The sequence below is a fragment of the Symphalangus syndactylus genome, chromosome 17, assembly GCF_028878055.3.
Source record: "Symphalangus syndactylus isolate Jambi chromosome 17, NHGRI_mSymSyn1-v2.1_pri, whole genome shotgun sequence".
NCBI classification, from domain to species: Eukaryota; Metazoa; Chordata; class Mammalia; order Primates; family Hylobatidae; genus Symphalangus; species Symphalangus syndactylus.
Window position 1 is genome coordinate 52,412,380 of NC_072439.2, and position 20,623 is coordinate 52,433,002.

The following is a 20,623-nucleotide window of genomic DNA, read 5'->3' on the forward strand; positions in this document are numbered from 1 at the left end:
TCTCCTCTCAGGAATCAACCACTTTTTGGTTCCTTGTATATTATTCTTTGTTTCTGAAACAGAGTCTCACTCTGTCGTCCAGGCTGGAGTGCAGTGGTGCAATCTCAGCTCACTGCAACCTCTGCCTCCCAGGTTCAAGGGATTCTCCTGCCTCAGCCTCCCAAGTAGCTGGGACTACAGGTGCCTGCCACCACGCCCAGCTAATTTTTGTATTTTCAGTAGAGACAGGGTTTCACCGTACTGGCCAGGCTGGTATTCTGCATGTAACTTATACACATATAAAAATTTATAAGTCATTTTTAATGGTTCTTAAAATGCCACTAAATTAATATACCATGATTTATTTAATGCAGTGTTGGACACTGAGATTGTTTCTGATTTACAAATTTATAAAATAACATTGTGATGAATATTTTTGTAATTAAAATCTTTAGCTATACATTATTATTTCTCTAGGTTAGATTTAGAAGTGGAATTCCTGGGTCAAGATTCATGTACATTTTAAGGCTTTGGGTTTATGTTGACAGATTGTAGTTCCAAAAAGCTGGACTTACTTATTTTCCCAAGTTAGTATAACAGAGTGCCCATTTTCCCACAAAATCACGAAAACTGATATAGTTTTTTTTCCTGGCCCACAATTATTACAACTTGATAAGTGAATATATTTTGTTTTCCTGATCATCTTCTTCCAAGGCCCTAGGCTCACCAGGTCCTCCCCCCCTGAACTCCTCCCACGCCCTCTGTTTCAGCGGTCCCATGACCCAAGTTCAGTGATTAGGTAGAAAGACTCATAAGATGGAATAGCAAGTAATATTCATGGTAAGGCTTATTATAGCAAAGGTTACAGAGCAAAAGCAGTGGGAAAAAGATATGCATCAAGGGAGTTCAGAGAGGCCAGGCACAGGCTTCCTAAGCATTTCCCATTGGGGACTACATAGGAGTTCCTTCGCTCTCTCGCTTTCTCTCTCTGGCAGTGAATTTGGGATATGTCTCTGCCCAGGGAAGCCCCTTTGAGTTTCAGGATCTGAGACCTTTATGGAGGGGCTGGTGACTTAGGCATATCCCACTATCCCTCCAGCACAATAACCAAAACTTAAAACCCCAAAAATAAAACCAGGTATATACATCATTAGTCTTTTTTATTTTGATTTTTAGTAAGTTGAAAACAGTATCATACATCATTCGTTTTTATGCTTGTGCAAAGCAACCTGATGATAGTTATGATTCTGTTTGTTCTTACATTTGAGCCCTGTGTTTTTTAGATAACTAGACTTCAAAAGTCCTTGTTTCAGAATTTTATCATAGGCCTCTTACTCTAGCCCCTTCCTCGTACAGAGGTCTGGCCCTTGCTTTTTAAGCTTGCTGGCCTAAACAACTTGCTGGCTATGGTTCTTACCTACATGTAATGGCCTCCCAGACATGGACAGTCTACTATCTGAACTTGCAAGTATTGCCTTGTCTATAATTCTGTTTAGGAGTTGGAGGTGGGAATGGCAGCAGTTATAAAACCTAAGCAAGGCTGGGCACAGTGGCTCACACCTATAATTTCAGCACATTGGGAGGCTGAGGTGGGTGGATCACTTGAGATCAGGAGTTCAAGACCACCCTGGGAAACATAGTGAAACCCAGTCTCTATTAAAAATATAAAAATTAGCTGGTCATGGTGGCACGTGCCTGTGGTCCCAGGTACTCGGGAGGCTGAGGCAGGAGAATTGCTTGAGCCCAGGAGGCAGAAGTTGCAGTGAGCTGAGATCATGCCACTGTACTCCAGCCTGGGCAACAGAGCGATACTCTGTCTCCAAAAACAAAAAAACAAAACCCTAAGCAAGACTCAAAGAAGGAAAGATAAAGATAATACAGGGCTCTAAGTTAGGGTTCTTGGTTTGCAAACAAAATATGTGGTAACTCATAGAGTCAAAGGAAAAGATGAAGAATGAGGCCCTGGAGAAGACAATACCCAGAGTAGTTTGGGGTCTAGAAGTTTCCTTAGGGTTCTTCTATTAGAATTAATCAGCTTCAATACCTTTTGGCTTTGGACACAGGCACACCTCTGGTGGGAATGTTTTGAGTACCTCAAGTAGTAGTCCCAAGACTGTGTGCAATGGGGTCTTCCTGGTCCCCTGAAGAGAAACTGAGGTACCATTACCAGAAGAAGGAATAGATGCTGAGAAAAACATGTATCCACTTTATTATTATTATTATTTTAATTATGAGGAAGCCACCACAAGATAATTGAGCTTGCTAATCAATTTTTGTATGGGGTATTTTATTTCTTACTTTTGATATTGAAATGGACACACTTGGCCTCCCAAAGTGCTGGGTTTACAGGAATGAGTCACCGCTCCCAGCCACTTTCACTATTTTCTGACTTGTTGAATTCCTTCTCGAGATGGTGTTAAGAGCCTGGACACCAACCAGGGTCAGGGTCCCACCAGCGTTTGGAGATCTTCCCTAGCTCACCAGTATCAATACTACCATGCCACCTTAGTGCCAGAGTTTTGCTTTTTGTTTATAATCATGTTGGTACCAATTTACCATCTGTTAATTGCAAGGGTTATGTTAAATGGCAATAATCTTTCTGTGTCTGTTCTTTTACTCATGTCTAATTTTTAAAATAAATTATGAAGATAAAACACCTTTTTTATAGTCTTGCCGGAAGAATTAAACTTAAAAGGGTCCAGTCCTCTAGCTGTAACTACTAATTTACAGAGAACACACAGGACAGAGATATATATTAAAGTACACCCTGGCAGGGCACAGTGGCTCATGCCTGTATTCCTAGAACTTTGGGAGGCCAAGGTGGGAGGATCACTTGAGACCAAGAATTTGGGAACAGCCTAAGCAACATAGTGGGACTCCATCTCTACTTAAAAAAAAAAAAAAAAAAAAAAAAAAAAAAAAGGCAGGCCATGGTGGTCCCAGCTACTTGGGTGGCTAAGGTGGGAGAATCGCTTGAGCCCAGGTGGTAGAGGTTGCAGTGAGCCAAGATGGTGCCACTGCACTCTAGCCTGGGCAACAGAGCAAGACCCTGTCTCAAAAAAAAAGAAAAAAGGACAGTATATGAGTTTGTAATCAGCAGCAAAACCCACAAACACATGGTTTCTTGGGCAAATAAGTTGCAAGGGAAAAAGAGACAAAGAGGTAGGACAGGTTGGGAGATATATAAATAAAATAAATTGCAAAAGAAAAAAAGATATTTAATTTTGTTTAAGCACAGACCAAAAAAAGGTCAGAGCTACCCACAAAACACCAAACATTCCTTTTCTTGGCCACGAAGAGGGACTGCTGCTGCTTTAACAATTAGACCTGAGGAAAGGAAAATAGCTGAGTAGCCTGAGCTATATCAGGTATGCAAATTTTTTTGTTTGTTTGTTTTAGAGACGGAGTCTCGCTCTGTCGCCCAGGCTGGAGTGCAGTGGCACAACCTCGGCTCACTGCAAGCTCCGCCTCCCGGGTTCAGGCCATTCTCCTGCCTCAGCCTCCCAATTAGCTGGGACTATAGGCGCCCACCACCACACCCGGCTAATTTTTTGTATTTTTAGTAGAGTTGGGGTTTCACCGTGTTAGCCTGGATGGTCTTCATCTCCTGGCCTCGTGATCTGCGCACCTCAGCCTCCCAAGTACTGGGATTACAGGTGTGAGCCACTGTGCCTGGCAATGTATGCAAAATTTATCAGGTCCAGGGAAACATGCCCCTCATGCCTGGGGGGCAATTGTTTAAAGACATTTTATGGCTAGCTGTATCACCCATTATCTTACTTTTTTTGAGACGAGGTCTCACTCTATCACTCAGGCTGGAGTGCAGTGGCGCCATCAGGGCTCACTGCAGCCTCGACCTTCCTGGCTCAGGTGATCCTCCCACCTCAGTCTCCTGAGTAACTGGGACTACGGGTGTGTGCCACCATGCCCAGCTAATTTTAAAATTTTTTGTAGAGGCAGGATTTCATCATGTTGCCCAGGCTGGTCTCCTAGGCAGACAGAGTGAGACTATGTCTCAAAAAGAAAAAAAAAAATCTAATTTTACTGGAAAGGGGTTCTGATACAGACCCCAAGAGACAATTTTTGGATCTCACTCAAGAAAGGACTGGGGGAAAGTCCATGGAGTAAAGTGAAAGCAAGTTTACTAAGAAAGTAAAGGAATAAAAGAATGGCTACTGCATATACAGAGCAGCCCTGAGGGCTGCTGGTTGGCTATTTTTATGGTTATTTCTTGATTATATGCCAAACAAGGGGTGAATTATTCATGAGTTTTCTGGGGAAAAGGGCAAGAATTCCCCAGAACAAAGAGTTCCTCTTTCTTTTCAACCATATAGGGTAGTTTCTAGATGTTGCCATGGCATTTGTAAACTTTCACTGCGCTGGTGGGGGTGTCCTTTAGCATGCTAGTGTGTTAAATTAGCATACAATAAGCAGTAAAGGCGGTAGCATGTGAATATATTGTAATTAGCAAGAGGTCACTTTTGTCGCTATCTTGGTTTTGTATCCTGTTTTATCAGCTGGGTCTTTGTGACCTGAATCTTGTGCTGACCTCCTATCTCATCCTATGACTAAGAATGCCTAACCTCCTGGGAATGCAGCCCAGCAGGTCTCCAACTCATTTTACTCAGTCCCTACTCAAGATGAAGTCACTCTAGTTTGAACATCTCTGATAATAGAACCCCTCAGCACCCCAGCTCCATTTTCCAAATCATCCAATCAAGCCCCAGATCCTAACACCTCCTAATTGAGTCTTCTCATGGTTTCCCGTGGTGTGCGTTCGCCTGTCTTAGTCCATCTTGGGCTGCTATAACAGAATAACTGAGATTGGGTAATTAATAAAGACAGAGATTTATTTCTTATAGTTCTGGAGGCTGAAAATTCCAAGATCAAGGGCTCCACATCTTATGGGGGCTTTGTGTTCTGTCATCCAATGGAGGAAGGTAAATGTGCAGGAGAGTGCAAGAGTGAAAGAGCAACAGATAGAAATCGAAGCCTTAAGCCCTTTCATAATTGGCATTAATCCATTCAAGCCCTTTTATAATTGGCATTAATCCATTCATGAGGGTGGAGCCCTCCCATTAGGCCCTGTCTCCCAACACTGTTATATTGGGCATTAAGTTTCCAACACATGCTTTTTAGGAGACATATTCAAACGATAGCATCCCTCTTGCTGCAATTAATAAATAATAAACAAAATTGTTCAATTACTGGTGTGTTCCTGGTCTTTTTTTTTTTTTTTTTTTGAGACGCAGTCTAGCTCTGTCACCCAGGCTGGAGTGCAGTGGCGCGATCTCGGCTCACTGCAAGCTCCACCTCCCGGGTTCACGCCATTCTCCTGCCTCAGCCTCTCCAAGTAGCTGGGACTACAGGCGCCCGCCACCACGCCCGGCTAATTTTTTTTGTATTTTTAGTAGAGACAGGGTTTCACCGTGGTCTCGATCTCCTGACCTCGTGATCCGCCCGCCTCGGCCTCCCAGAATGCTGGGATTACAAGCGTGAGCCACCGCGCCCGGCCGTGTTCCTGGTCTTAAAAGTCTTTGACTTGTCCTGAAAGACACATCAACCAATGACAATGTATAAATTTCATTTTGATTCTGATTTTAACAAATGAACAGTAGGAAAATAAGTAGTTATTGAGACCACAGGATATTTGAGCACTGACTAATATTACACAATTACTATTTTTTAAAGGTGAGATAATGATACTGTGTGTCAGGCCTCTGAGCAAGGCCGCTTTACTTCCAAAGGAAGTAGAGTCTCACTGCAACAGCCATCACAAGGCATCAGATCTCATCGCTCAGGGCAACTCTTATTCTGATAAGGTAGCTAAAAAGCAGCTAGCTTCCAACTTCTATCCCTCATGGCAGTTTTTCCCCTTCTCATCTGGTCACTCCCACCTACTCCCCTACTGAAACTCAATCTCTTCCCACACAAGGCAAATGGTTCTTGGACCAAGGAAAATACCTCCTTCCAGCCTCATAGGCCCATTCTACTCTGTCGTCATTTCATAACCACTAACATGTAGGTTACAAGCCGCTAGCATGTCTCTTAGAACCTCTCATTTCCTTTCCATCGTGGAAATCTATCCTCAAGGAAATCACTTCTCAGTGTTCCATCTGCTATTCTACTACGCCTCAGGGATTGTTCAGGCCCCTCCCTTCCCTACACATCAAGCTCGGGGATTTGTCCCCGCTGAGGACTGGCAAATTGACTTTACTCACATGCCTCAAGTCAGGAAACTAAAATACCTCTTGGTTTGGGTAGACACCTTCACTGGGTGGGTAGAGGCCTTTCCCACAGGGTCTAAGAAGGCCACTGCAGTCATTTCTTCCCTTCTGTCAGACATAATTCCTCAGTTTGGCCTTCCCACCTCTTCTCTTTCCTCGAAAATCACTGAGGCCTCGACTTACTCACTGCGGAAAAAGGAGGACTTTATATATTTTTAAATGAAGAGTGTTGTTTTTACCTAAATCAATCTGGCCTGGTATATGACAACATAAAAAAACTCAAGGATAGAGATAGAGCCCAAAAACTCTCCAACCAAGCAAACAACAACGTTGAACCCCCTTGGACACTCTCCAATTGGACGTCCTGGGTACTCCCAATTCTTAGTCCTTTAATACCTATTTTTCTCCTTCTTTTATTCGGACCTTGTGTCTTTCATTTAGTTTCTCAATTCATACAAAACTGCATCCAGGCCATCACCAATAATTCTATATGACAAATGCTCCTTCTAACAACCCCACAATATCACCCCTTACCCCCAAATCTTTCTTCAGTTGAATCTCTCCCACTGTGGGTTCCCACGCCGCCCCTAATCCCGCTAGAAGCAGCCCTGAGAAACATCACCCATTATCTCTCCATACCACCCCCAAAAATTTTCGCCACCCCAACACTTTACCACTATTTTGTTTTATTTTTCTTATTAATATAAGACAGGAATGTCAGGCCTCTGAGCCTAAGCTATGCCATCATATCCCCAGTGACCTGCACATATACATCCAGATGGCCTGAAGCAACTGACGATCCACAGAAGTGAAAATAGCCTTAACTGATGACATTCCACCATTGTGATTTGTTTCTGCCCCACCCTAACTGATCAATGTACTTTGTAATCTCCCCCACCCTTAAGAAGTTTCTTTGTAATTCTCCCCACCCTTGAGAAGGTACTTTGTGACATCCATCCCCTGCCCCCAAAACGTCGCTCTTAACTCCTCTGCCTATCCCAAAACCTATAAGAACCAATGATAATCCCACCACCCTTTGCTGACTCTCTTTTCGGACTCGGCCCGCCTGCACCCAGGTGAAATAAACAGCCATGTTGCTCACACAAAGCCTGTTTGGTAGTCTCTTCACACGGACATGTGAAACACTGTGGTCAATTTTTTTTTTTTAATAATAGTTCTTTTTTAGAACTATGTGCTTAAACAATTGTAAGCCAGGCATAGTTGCCTGTGCCTGTATTCCTAACCACTTGGGAAGCTGAGGCAGGACTGCTTGAGCCCAGGGGTGTGAGGCTGCAGTAAGCTATGATCATGCCACTGCACTCCAGCCTGGGTGACAGACCATGTTTAAAAATATATATAGAGAGAGATGAAATGATATGATGTCTGAGATTTGCTTCCAAATATGCCTAGGAAGGGAAGAAGTGTTTAGAGATATAGACAAATCAAGATTGTCAAAATGTTAGTAACTGTTAAAGCTTGAGAAGGTAGTTATTCTATTTTTGGATATGTTTGGAATTGTCCAAAGGTTTCCTAAAACTTATGTTTAATATTCTTTTAGGAGAAAGCAATATTGTAAGATCAAAGAACAGGCCATAACAGGGCACCCAAAAAATTTCAGCATTACCATTCTGAGGGTCAAGAGTCTCCTCCCTTCTATCCGCCAACACTTGAATCAGGGCTATGAAGTAGATGTTTGTGTTTCCAAGTGTCTCAGGCAAGTAAATGGATAAATTGCACAACTGGATGCAGAACTCACATCTGCCTCATACATAGGCCCCGTGACACCCCACCAGCTCCTTTGCTCCCTCTCTGCCTTTCTCATGCCGTTCCAGAGTCTTGCACTCTACCAAGATGGTGGTGAGTCAGGACAGTGAAACAGGTCGGCTCTTCACTCTAGGAGTGTGCGCGGGCGCCGGGCCGCGCAGGCGCATTACTGCTCCCCTCCCCCGACCTTGGCTGATCGCGCCTGCGCAGTGGGGAGCAGCTCGCGCCTGGGCTTTGGGCTGGCTGCAGTCTGTCCGAGAGCGGCGGAAGCGGCTGGCTCATTTAAGATGAGGCTTCTGCTGCTTCTCCTGGTGGCGGCGTCTGCGATGGTCCGGAGCGAGGCCTCGGCCAATCTGGGCGGCGTGCCCAGCAAGAGATTAAAGATGCAGTACGCCACGGGGCCGCTGCTCAAGTTCCAGATTTGGTGAGTATGTGCACTGCGCCCCGGCCACCCCGCCGCGCCTCTACTCGGCGCCATTGGCTACGCGAGGCCCCGGCTTCGCGGCCTAGATGGCCGCATCTTCGCTGGCCTCGTAGAACGGTGCCGGCGCCCTTCCATAGCCAGCCTTCTCGCGGGCCCTTCTTAGCGCGGTCCGGCCGCCCTCCTTTTCCAGGTACAACTGCTCACTTGTTTTTTGCCTCCTAGAACAGTGGGAATGGGGAAGGAGGGCGCGAGAAGGTTAAATGCCGAAAGGCGAAGACAGGGGAACACCTGTTAGTACGGAGGACCGGTCGGCGGCGTCACGCCATAGCCACCCCGGCTGCCTGCGGAGATGGGGATGAGTAGGCGCCGCGTCGGCGGCGGAGCGCCAAGCGTTTGTCAGTTCACTTTTTGTGCCCTCTTTTCCGGGGTAATGCCGGGCGGCTTCGCTGCCTGGCTAGATGAAGGTTAATTCCGGTCGTTGGAGAGGATCCGGGAGTGACAGACGCCGTTTTTCTCCTGGACTTGCTGGGGGGATTGTTGAGTTTGCGAATGGGGCGTCTGACAGCTGGAGGGGGTGGAGGGGAGGTCTGGAGATGCTGGTTCTGTTTGCCATTTCCAAAGTGTCAGAAAAGGAGCACGTTGTTCTTCTAAACCTTGACAGTTCGCTCGCATTCCTCCCTCACCTGCCTCCCAGGAGTTGCCTGCTCTGGCATCTCGTTCTACCTTTCAGTTGTCTTGTGTATTCAGCAGATCTCGGCAGTTTTCGACAGTGTTCTTTAAGTGATTTTGTTTTTAACCTAATCGTTAGAAGCAGGGCAATGATGCATTTTATACGGTAAGTGGGGTTGCGGGTGGGGATTGAAAGGCTCTGAAGATTGGGGAAAAAACACCAAAATTGTAAAATTATAGAAATGAGAATCTTACACCTCCAAAGATGACATTTTCTCAGGATAAACTGACCATCCCAGGATAGCCAGATTAGTAAATCATCAGAGTCTATCAGGACTTGGAATGTTGGTGTTGGACATCATTCATTTAAAACCTTCTTTTAACAACTTCATGTATTAGTATATTAAGGTTGAGATTTTCTACTTCTCCAACTAGCTTTTTACTTACTGAAGACCAAGCAAATCTTTAAAATAATTTTTAAAAATCGGCTTAAGGTGATGTTTGAGTTAGAAAATAAGATGGTGAGACTTTATTTTTTGAGTGAAAACTAAAAACATTGCAATTTCTCCTGATTAAAAACAAACAAGGCTGGGCGTGCTGGCTCACGCCTGTAATCCCAGCACTTTGGGAGGCCGAGGCTGGCGGATCACCTGAGGTCGGGAGTTCGAGACCAGCCTGACCAACATGGAGAAACCCCATCTCTACTAAAAATACAAAAATTTGCCTGGCGTGGTGGCGCATGCCTGTAATCCCAACTACTTGGGAGGCCGAGGCAAGAGAATCGCTTGAACCCGGGAAGCGGAGGTTGCGGTGAGCCGAGATCGGGCCATTGCACTCCAGCCTGGGCAACAAGAGCGAAACTCCGTCTCAAAAAAAACAAACCCCTGTACAGTGTACTATGTGCCTAGAATATATCATCTTTCATGTAATACTGCAAATGGGAGAATGGTTTAACAATTAACTTTTTTCCTTAATTTTTAAATTAGAAGGTGGTAATCATTTTACCAACCTAAAGATTGTTAAGGGTTGTGATACTTACGGATTTAAGTAGTTAAAAAACTGCAGTTTTCAAATTATATAATTTTTCTGTATCCTACTTTATCTCTTGGTTGCATTTTTGCTTTTCCAAAATACCCCTTTTACTTTTGCTTTTTTTGGAACACTTGTCACAATAATTTACCAGGTGTATATTCCACCAAGGCTATTGATAGCAAGGTTTTCAAAATGTGTAAACAAAGGTAGGGAAGGGCATTCAGTCCTTCAAATTAAACTTTAAAAAAAAGTAGTAAGTACTTCAGTTGAACTTTTGATACTTTTTCTTTGTTTTTAAGTACAGACCTGTCCCAAAAGTCTAATAATTTTCTTATACAGTCACACTGAGCATGTTATATAACAAAAATGCTTCCATTTTTAAAATTATTTTTATTTTTCTGACACTATCCACCGGAGATCATTTTTTGTTTAATCTGTAGATGGGAAATAACTTTATTAATAAGACCCACCAAATACAGATCAACTTAGCTTGTTTAGCTTTTAACTCTAGAGATTAATCTGTTTATGGTAAAGTGAATATTGGGTTTCTGGTTTCGCTAGAATCTTGTGGACATTAATTTGCAAGTTTGTTTGAGAAAGGACAGGAAGCTAATACATTTGAGGATAAACATGAGAATTGTAAAATTCCATTTGAAGTCAGTATTATAAAATGCAGTTTTTCATTAATTACCACTGCTAACAATCAAAAGAGAACTATTTTACCTTCATTTCCACTGACTTTTTCCCCTTATATTGATCATGAGTACTTCATCAAAAATAACTATACCTCAATATATCACCTGGTAATTATACCACTTTTGCAATTGTTAGTCAACAAAATAGCAACATAGTGCTGGGAGATCAAGCTTGTAGAGTACCTTAAGACAGTTTCGTATTCTCGTTTTTTTTTTCCCTTTCTTTCTTCCTTTTTTTTTTTTTTTTTTTTTGCTGAGGCAGAGTCTCGCTGTGTCACCCAGGCTGGAGTGCAATGGCATGATCACGGAGGCTTGACTTCCTGAGCTCAATGATCCTCCCACCACAGCCTCCCAAGTAGCGGGGACTGCAGACGTGCACCACCACGCCTGGCTAATTTTCGTATTTTTTGTAGAGACCTGGTCTTGCCATGTTGCCCAGGCTGTGTGTAATACCTGCTATATGCCAGGAATTAAGCATGCTAAAGATGTGACCATCTCAAGAAGCCTACCAGACTGGCATAGTATTACTTGTGTATCTGAGTCTGTGGTTTATTATATCGATTGAGCAATATAATTAGATACTTTTGATTATATTGGCTTCATACTTGGAAAAAAATTTATTCCACTTATTTGGACGTTTAACATTTAACATAGAAAAAGGAAGTTCTCTAATTAGAGCTTAAAATTCCATTGTTTTTGAGACAGAGTGTTGCTCTGTCGCCCAAGCTGGAGTGCAGTGGTGTGATCTCAGCTCACTGCAAACTCTGCCTCCTGGACTCAAGAGATTCTCATGCCTCAGCCTCCTGAGTAGCTGGAACTGCAGGTGTGCACCACCACGCCTGGCTAGTTTTTGTATTTTTAGTAGAGACGGGGTTTCACCTTGTTGGCCAGGCTGATCTTGAACTCCTGACCTCAAAGTGACCTACCCACCTTGGCGTCCCAAAGTGCTAGGATTACAGGTTTGAGCCACTGCCCCCGGCTGAAATTCTCTTTTCGTGTTTTCCTTTTATTGATTTTTATAAATTTGTATTGATAGTTACTCTTAGGCATGATGTTTGTCACACATACTTTACTTTCTCCATATATGCGATTTAACATGTAATCAGATCTACAGCATTTAATTAGTTGCAGTTTAAAGAGATTATTGGCTACAACCCTTTACAGTTAATATTTACTTGAACATTTGACAACTGAATTGCTGAGAATTGTAGATTAAATGAAATTGAGATTTCAAAACATAAGTAGAATATGGCAGGATTTTCAAAGTTTTGTTAGTTTGAGAATCTGCTGTAATTTTAGGACAGCCAACTTCTAAATGTAGTTTTTTTTTTTTTTTTTTTTTTTTTTTGAGTCGGAGTCTTGCTCTGTCACCCAGGCTGGAGTGCAGTGGCGCAGTCTCGGCTCACTGCAAACTCCACCTCCCGGGTTCACGCCATTCTCCTGCCTCAGCCTCTCGGAGTAGCTGGGACTACAGGCGCCCGCCACCACGCCCGGCTAATTTTTTGTATTTTTAGTAGAGACGGGGTTTCACTGTGGTCTCGATCTCCTGACCTCGTGATCCACCCGCCTCGGCCTCCCAAAGTGCTGGGATTACAAGCGTGAGCCACCGCGCCCGGCCTCTAAATGTAGTTTTAAGAGGTAAATGAAACAACTGTTACCAAAACAGATTTTTATTTAAATTTACAACTACTCAGCCTTGGCTTTCATAGTATGACAGCAAGAAAATAAAGACCTAAGGTTGATTTGGATGTTGATACTCATCAAGATTGGTAGTAAAATGCTGAATTGGAGAAATTATGAGTTACAGAGATCATATTGGTTACTGTAGACTTGATATTTGCATATTCAACAGATATTGGAGCACTTACTCTGTGCAGGCACTTTGCTTCCTGCAGAGAATTCAATTCAGTGCTCTCATGGACTTCACAGGCAAGAGCAGTGCAGCCATTAATCCATGGACTGACCACACACATAAAATTCAATTTGTGTTAAGTGCTGTGAGGAAAGATTATGTGGTGGTATGAGATACCTAGTCGGGATCCGGGAAGGTTTCCTTGAGGAAATGAACTTTGAAATACCAAGTCGGGATCAGGGAAGGTTTCCTTGAGGAAATGAACTTTGAACTGAGATTCGAAGGATAAGATTTATTTGGCGGGAACTTTCCAGGCAATGGGAATAACACGTTCAGTGTACTTATAGTAGGAAAGACCACAGTTTTACCAGAGAAGCCTAAGCCTACTGACCTGAGACCTAAAAGAAGGTGCTGTTAAGAGCTTGAGGGTCTGGCAGGCCATGCTTAACAAAGACCGTTTGGTTTCCATTTGGAAAAGACATTCCAGGAGACAAAGAATTGATGGGAAACCATTTAGGGCGGCTTTTGGAGTTGTCCAGGCAAGAGATGATGGAACTTGGAAAAGTAAGGAGGTGGTAGAAATAGAAAGAGATGTATTTGAGAGATCTTTATTTGGTAAATTTAACAGCTCTTAATGATGAATTGTATGTTTGTGGGGAAAGAGAGGTGGCATGAAGTCAAAGATAGTGGTGGCATGAAGAGGTGGCATGAAGAAAAGAGGTGGCATGAAGTCAAAGAGAGATGTCAAAGATGATTCCTGAGTTCTGTGGTGATGCTACACCATTCACTGGAATGATAATTAAAATAAACAAGTTTTATGAATGTTTTTGGTGGGAGGGAAGGAATCCTGATTTTTGAAGACTGAGGACATAGTAGCCAGGGGAAAACCCCCACAAAGAAATTTTTATCTCCAAAATAGCCATGATAACTGAAACTCAAAAACTTAAATTAACAGTTACTTTATTACATCAAACCTAAAATATATAATGGATTGTAAGATGTACCATGATTTTGTATGCCATTTAGAAGAAAAAAATACTGCCATTTAAATGGACACACTAATGATTATAAGATAAATCCGTGGCTTTTTTTGTTTGTTACTGTTTTTTTAATTTATAGAGATGCTACATATAGCCAGGTTTAGTGGCTTACACCTGTAAATTCCAGCTACTCAGGAGGCTGAGGTGGGAGGATCACTTGTGGCCAGGAGTTCAAGACCAGCCTGGGCAACATAGTGAGACTTTGTCTCTAATTTTAAAAAAAGAAAAATTAGAGATGCTAAATATGGAAAAGTATGCTTATTGGTATCAATGAAATAAAGGAGTAGTAAGAAGTTGGTGTAGATAGCAGATTAGCAGTAGTAGAGTGTTACCATTAAAAAAATAGCTGCAGCATCTAATTGAGCACCTTGCACATAATAGTTGTTTCCATTTAATAATGAATTAAGTACTTAGTTCAAAGCTTTTAGATATAGGTAAACATGACTGAATGATCTTAAAGGTTTTTATCCTTTTACAGAAAATTGAAACATAATTTCCCAACAGTTTGCCATTAAGGTAAATGCTGGACAATGAGTTGAATATATTATTTAGAAATACCAAGATAACCCCTAAATTTTGATCAGTACAATTACTGGGAAATTGCTTGTATACTGGACTAGCAGTTCAGAGGCCTAGATTCTTACTGTATGTGCCTCTTCTCTGAATGACACTAGATACAGTATTTAATCTCTCTGTTTTTTGTTTGTTTGTTTTTGAAACAGAGCCTTGCTGTGTCCTCTAGGCTGGGGTGCAGTGGCACAATCTCGGCTCACTGCAACCTCCACCTACCAGGTTCAAGCGATTGTCCTGCCTCAGCCACCTGAGTAGCTGGGATTACTGGTGTGCATCACCATGCCCAGCTACTTTTTGTATTTTTTGTAGAGATGGGGTTTCACCGTGTTGGCCAGGCCAGTTTCAAACTCCTGGCCTCAAGAGATCTGCCCACCTAGGCCTCCCAAAGTGTTGGGATTACAGATATGAGCCACTTTGGTCCAGTATTTAATCTGTTTAGCTCTCAGTTTACTCATTTGTAAAATGAAGATGTTCACCTGTAAAACAAGGATGATTGCATTCCAGTTTACCTCTGATATTCTGTTATTTTATTTTGTACTGTTAAGAGGTGTAAAGTAAAAAAGTGAAAGCATGTATACATGTTCATCTTTTCTTTCTTTGTCACTTAAGGGTGTAGTTGGAGCCCTCTGGTTCTACAGTTGCTTTTGAGGATTTAGTCATAAATTCTTTGCCTAGGCCAGTGTCCAGAAGAATATTTCCTAGGTTTTCTTCTAAGATTTTTATAGTTTGAGGTCTTACATTTAAATCTTTAATCCATCTTGAGTTGATTTTGGTATATGGTGAGAGGTAGGGGTCCAGTTTCATTCTTTGCATATGATTAGCCAGTTTTCCCAGCACCATTTATTGATTAGGAGGTCCTTTCTCCATTGTTGGTTGTAGGTGTGTGGCTTTATTTCTGGGTTCTCTGTTCTGTTCCATTGTTCTATGTGTCTATTTTTGTACCAGTACCATGTTGTTTTGGTTACTGTAGCTTTGTAGTATAGGATTGCTTTGGCAGTTTCGGCTCTTTCTTAGTTCTATATGAATTTTAGAATAGTTTTTTCTAATTCCATGAAAAATGATATTGGTAAGTTGATAAGAATTGTGTTGAGTCTTTAAGATTCCTTTGGGCAGTCTGGACATTTTAATGATGTTGACACTTAGAATCCATGAACATGGAATGTTTTTCCATTTGTTTGTGTCATCTGTGATTTCTTTCAGCAGTGTTTTGTAGTTCTCCTTATAGAGTCTTCCATCTCCTTGATTAGAAGTATTCCTAGGTATTTTATGTCTTTTGTGGTTATCATAAATGGGATTGCATTTTTTATTTGTTTTTTCCACTTGAACGTTACTGTTGTATAGAAATGCTACTTTTTTTTTTTTTTTTTTTTTTTTTTTCGAGACAGGGTCTTGTTCTGTTGCCCAGGCTGGAGTCGCTAGGTTTCATAATGTCAAACTATAACAAAATTAGTTAAGTGGCACAATCACAGCTTACTGCAGCCTCAACACCTGGGCTCAGTTGATCCTCTGGCCTCATCCCTAGAGTAGCTAGGACTATAAAGTGTGTGCCATCACAACTGGTGCTACTCTGATTTTCGTATGCTGAAACTTGACTGAAGTAATTTACCTGATTTGGGAGCCTTTTGGCAGAATCTGTAGGGTTTTCTAGGTATAGAATTATACATCAACAGTAGACTGGTGGCGGTGGCTCACGCCTGTAATCTCCACACTTCGGGAGACCAACGTGGGAGGATCACTTGAGCTCAGAAGTTTGAGACCAGCCTGGACAACATTGTGAAACCTTGTCTGTACTAAAAATAAAAATACAAAAATTAACCGGGCATGGTGATGCATGCCTGTAATCCCAGCTATTCGGGAGGCTGAGGCAAGAGAATCGCTTGAACCCCAGAGACAGAGGCTGCAGTGAGCCAGGATGGTGCCACTGCAGTCCAGCTTGGGTAACAGAGTGAGACTCTGTCTCAAAAAAAAAAAAAAAGAAAGAAAGAAAAGAAATCATCAACAAAGACAGATATTTGATTTCCTCTTTTCCCATTTGGATAACTTTTATTTCTTTCTCTCGCCTGATTCTTCTGCCTAGGACTTCTAGTATTATGTTGAATAGGAGTGGTGAGAGTAGACATCCTTGTTTTGTTCCAGTTCTTAGGGGGAATGCTTTCAACTTTTGCCCATTCGGTATGATATTGGTTATGGGTTTGTCAGAGATGGCTCTTACTATTTTGAGGTATGTTCCTTTGTTTAAGTTGTTGAGGGTAAAACTTAAGTTTTGAATACACTGCGCCATCAGTAACTTTTCGGCCTGGCCTTCGTGCCTCTACAGGTGGGACTATAAACTTCCAGAATTCTCTGTGCTACTGCTAGTCTTTTTCCTGCTGCCCTGAAACTCTGACACACCCTTGCTACTTACTCTGTTGATGTTTTCTTTTTCTTTTTTTGAGACTGGGTCTCACTCTTCACCCAGGCTGGAGTGCAGTGGTGCAGTCATTGCTCACTGTAGCCTCGACTGCCCAGGCTCAAGTCATTCTCCCACCTCAACCTCCCAAGTAGCTGGGACTACAGGCGCGCACTACATGCCTGGCCAATTTTTGTATTTTTTTGTAGAGGGGAGGTTTCACCATGTTGGCAAAGCTGGTCTTGAACTCCTGGGCTCAAGCAGTCCTGCCTCAGCCTTCCGAAGTTTCGAGATTACAGGCAGGAGCCCCCTTGCCCAGCCTTGGTGTTTTCTTTCTTTTTAACACGTCCTCTGTCAGGATATAGAGAGTTGGGAATGGGAGCATGGATAGCATCTTACTTCACTGAAGTTGACCAGCTATTCGGTTCTCCCTTTGGGATGAGCCTTAGATCTGTGAGCTTTCAGATAGAAATTTTCCTGAAGCAGAGTTTAGGTAATTTTTCTTAATCTTGACCTTTCTGTCTACCTTATAATTAATACAATTTTCTCCTAGATTTTGTCATTAGGTTGTTGGTTAAAGTGTCAGTGTTTGGTAGGATTTATTTTTGTGAATTTTTGTGATTTCAGAATTTGAGTAAGCATTTGATAGGGGCTATGTACCAAAATGACATTACATTGGAGAATTTCATTAGTTTAATGTTTTAAAAGGTTAATTTTGGCTGGTAGAAAAAAATGAGGAACAGAGTGAATGATATCAAAGATTCCTAGTAGTTATGTGAATGAAAACGGAACCCAACTGTTTTACTTATGATTGGTCTCTATTGTCACATTACAGTGTTTACTTTTGAAGGTAGCTTAACTAATTTTGTTATAGTTTGGCATTATGAAACCTAGCATTTGTACCACAAGCAAGACAGTCTTTTCATTAGGTATAAAGGTACCCTTTTCTTTTCATTTTGACAAGGTATTCATTTGACAAGTAGTTGTGTCATTAAGCAGAACTACTTATGGTTGATTTGATTTGGTTATCTCAGCACTACAAATTCAGGATGTCACTGTGTTTGATTTTTCTTCAAGTTTGCATCTTAGTAACCAGAAACAGTCTTAACATTTCAGTCTATTAGACTGGGTTCATGTTTCATTATTTTCAATTTTGCTGGTAGAGAGAAGGAAAGGATAGAATATACATAATTGATGACCTAAGAGAAGTGTGATAGAAAGATACACCAGTGAAATTATTGTTCTTTCTCTCCTTGCTCTTTAATTTGTGTTTGTAATTTGTGCACTGCTTTCTGGGCTTGCTTCTGCATTACCTTATAATTGTTCCCCAGGGTTTGCTGTGTATTTGTCTCTCTGAAATTAGATTGTGAACTCCTTCAGGAAAGGAGACTAAAAAATGTTTTACTAACATTTAAAGTATCCAAATGCTGTTAACATTTTTCTAATAATGGTGATAACCTACCTACATACATGTGTCACTTTTACATGCCTTATCTCTTGAGTACTCTGAGAACTACCTGTGTATTGCAGGTGTCATCCTCCTCATTGTACAGGTGTGGATACTGTGACAAAAGAAGGTTAATGGACTTGACCATTGTCTTGTTGGTCAGTGAGAGCTGATTTCCTGACTCTGTATTTAATGGTCTTGCCACAGTACTATTGCATCATGAGTCGTGTGTGTGCGTGTATTTGTTTTTTCTTTTTTAAATAGTAATAACCTTTATTTAAAATAGTTTTTAATTTAGGAAAGCTCATTTTACATGAGTTTCCAACAATTATTAGAGTCAGAAACAATAAAATCAGAAAATCTTTTGTAGAAAAAATACACAAAGAACATTTCTACATGTGAAAAAGCGGTAAACAGTGTTAACATCCAGGTTTTTAGTCTCAATTCCACATCTAGTGAACACCACTATCAACCTTGAGATCTAATTTGTTCTTGTCATTCTTCACTGATTAGATGAAATATGTTAAGGTGTCTTTTTCACTCACTGGAATAGACCTAAAGTGGCAACCAACTATCTCAACAAGTTGTGCTTTATTAAGTCATGGTATGGTTGGTGGCTTTAAGTGTCTTTTGTATCTCCTAAGTGTATTTACTTGTAATTGGTATAAATCAACCTCTGGGGTATCAAATCTTGAACAGGTGAATCACCTCCATCATCATCACTCCCTTTTCTCTTTCTTCTGTTTCGAGTACTCTGAATTAAGTTTTTATGATAGTCACATATGTAAAGATGCCTGCGCTCTTATCCAGCTTGATCTTCACCTTCTGGGATATGCTCTTCTGGATCCTCTTGCTGAAGCTGGCGTTGCCTGCCGCCCTACCGCACCGCTCACCATCCTTCGCAGGCAGCACAGTTGCCAGGAGCCCGGCCTGGCCGCCCCCGGGGGCCCAGCCGTTGAGACCGCCCCTGAGCCCCTCAGCTCCGATTTCCCGGACGAGGCAGTGGCAACCACAGCGGCCACTGCAGCTGCTGCCTCCCCACTGCGGTTCACATCAGGCGTGAAGCCGTTCATGTCTCCGAGCTCCGGGGTACCGATGCTGACAGAAATCCCCACTCTCGGGGCCGCTCCGTCTGCGGCAATTCACTCTGCACACCAAGTTAGCTGCATGGCAGAACACCAACTGGGCCTGCTGCTGCTGGCGCCGAAACAGTGGACAGTGCCGAGGGCCGGGACGCAGAGTCGAGCGTCTCCTGGAGTGGAGACCCAGCTCACTGTCACATGGGGTCTTCAGCTTTTTTTTTTTTTTTGGAGACAGAATCTCACTCTGTCACCTAGGCAGGAGCGCGGTGGCGCAATCTTGGCTCACTGTAACCTCCGCCTCCCGGCTCAAGCGATTCTCCTGCCTCAGCCTCCTGAGTAGCTGGTATTACAGGCGCCGGCCACCGCGCCCAGCTAATTTTTGTATTTTTAGTAGAGACAGGGTTTGGCCATGTTTATCAGGCTGGTATCAAACCCCTGACCCTAAGTGATTGGCCCTCCCCGGCCTCCCAAAGTGCTGGGATTACAGATATGAGCCACCACGCCCGGCTATATATATATTTTTTAACGTTGGTCATTCTTTCTAATGTTAAGACATATCCTTTGAGGATAGATTTTGGTGTCATATAATTTGGGTGGTCTCACATAATTTCGATTCATATTCTGGATCAGCCACCTATTAGTTATATGACTAAAACAAGTTCACCTATCTGAGTCTATTTGCTCATTTATAAAGTGGGCATGATAGAACTTCACAGGATTGTCCTGAGGGTTTAGTAAGAATATAGCTAGCTAGCTAGTTTGTTCAAGGACATAGGTATCTGATAAATCTTAATGTTGTTTCTCCTGTTGGTGAGTCAGAACAGAAATAAGAGTTGAAACTGTTGGTAAGCCTATTTTGGCCATCTTATTTTGCCCATAGTTAAAAAGCCACTTTTGTTTTATTCTGCACAAAGTTCATTTTGTTTTAGCTTTTATTCTTTTAATTAGACATATTGTCTAAAACCAAAAAGTCATGTTTCTGAAGCAGAATTTTTAAAAGATACTTTATATTTCTCATTAAGATTGTTTGTGACTCTAGACAGAATCCCTCCCCACACACAAACTCCAGCTTATCTTATTTTTCAAGATCTAAGTTAGAGTTCTTGGCATTATTCACATTTTTACTGTATCTTCTTGAAAGAGTCCGAAAGATTTATAGATTTTTGAGCAGAATTAGACATAAAAAAACTGTCATAGTTTGGTGTTGCTATAATAGAATGTCACAGACAAGGTAATTTATAAAGAAAAAATTCTTTCTCATAGTTCTGGAGGCTGGGAAGTCCACTGTCAAGGTGCTGGCATTTGGTGAGGGCCTTCTTGCTGAGTCAGCTCATGGTGGATGGTCAAAGAGAGGGCAAGCGAAAGCAGGTGATTGAACTTGCAGCCTCACCTCCCATTAGACCCTGCCTCCCAACGGTGTTGCATTAGGATTATTTTCATCCTATGCTTT

At 42.1% G+C, this 20,623-nt stretch overlaps 1 protein-coding gene and 1 pseudogene across 2 annotated transcripts in view; one reads left to right on the plus strand and one right to left on the minus strand.

Annotated features, from left to right (window-relative positions):
- Window positions 1-8,160: 8,160 nt before the first annotated feature.
- SELENOT (selenoprotein T) overlaps window positions 8,161-20,623 on the plus strand; it is a 29,939-nt gene continuing 17,476 nt past the window's right edge. Inside the window, exon 1 of one of the 2 annotated variants that reach the window (XM_055247750.2) lies at window positions 8,161-8,394. In XM_055247750.2, coding sequence (XP_055103725.1) covers window positions 8,258-8,394 — 137 coding nt within the window. In that variant the 5' untranslated portion in view covers window positions 8,161-8,257. The remainder of the gene's footprint in view (window positions 8,395-20,623) is intronic. The other variant, XM_063620244.1, reaches the window with a different exon arrangement.
- LOC129465558 (histone deacetylase complex subunit SAP30-like) lies at window positions 18,544-19,164 on the minus strand (annotated as a pseudogene).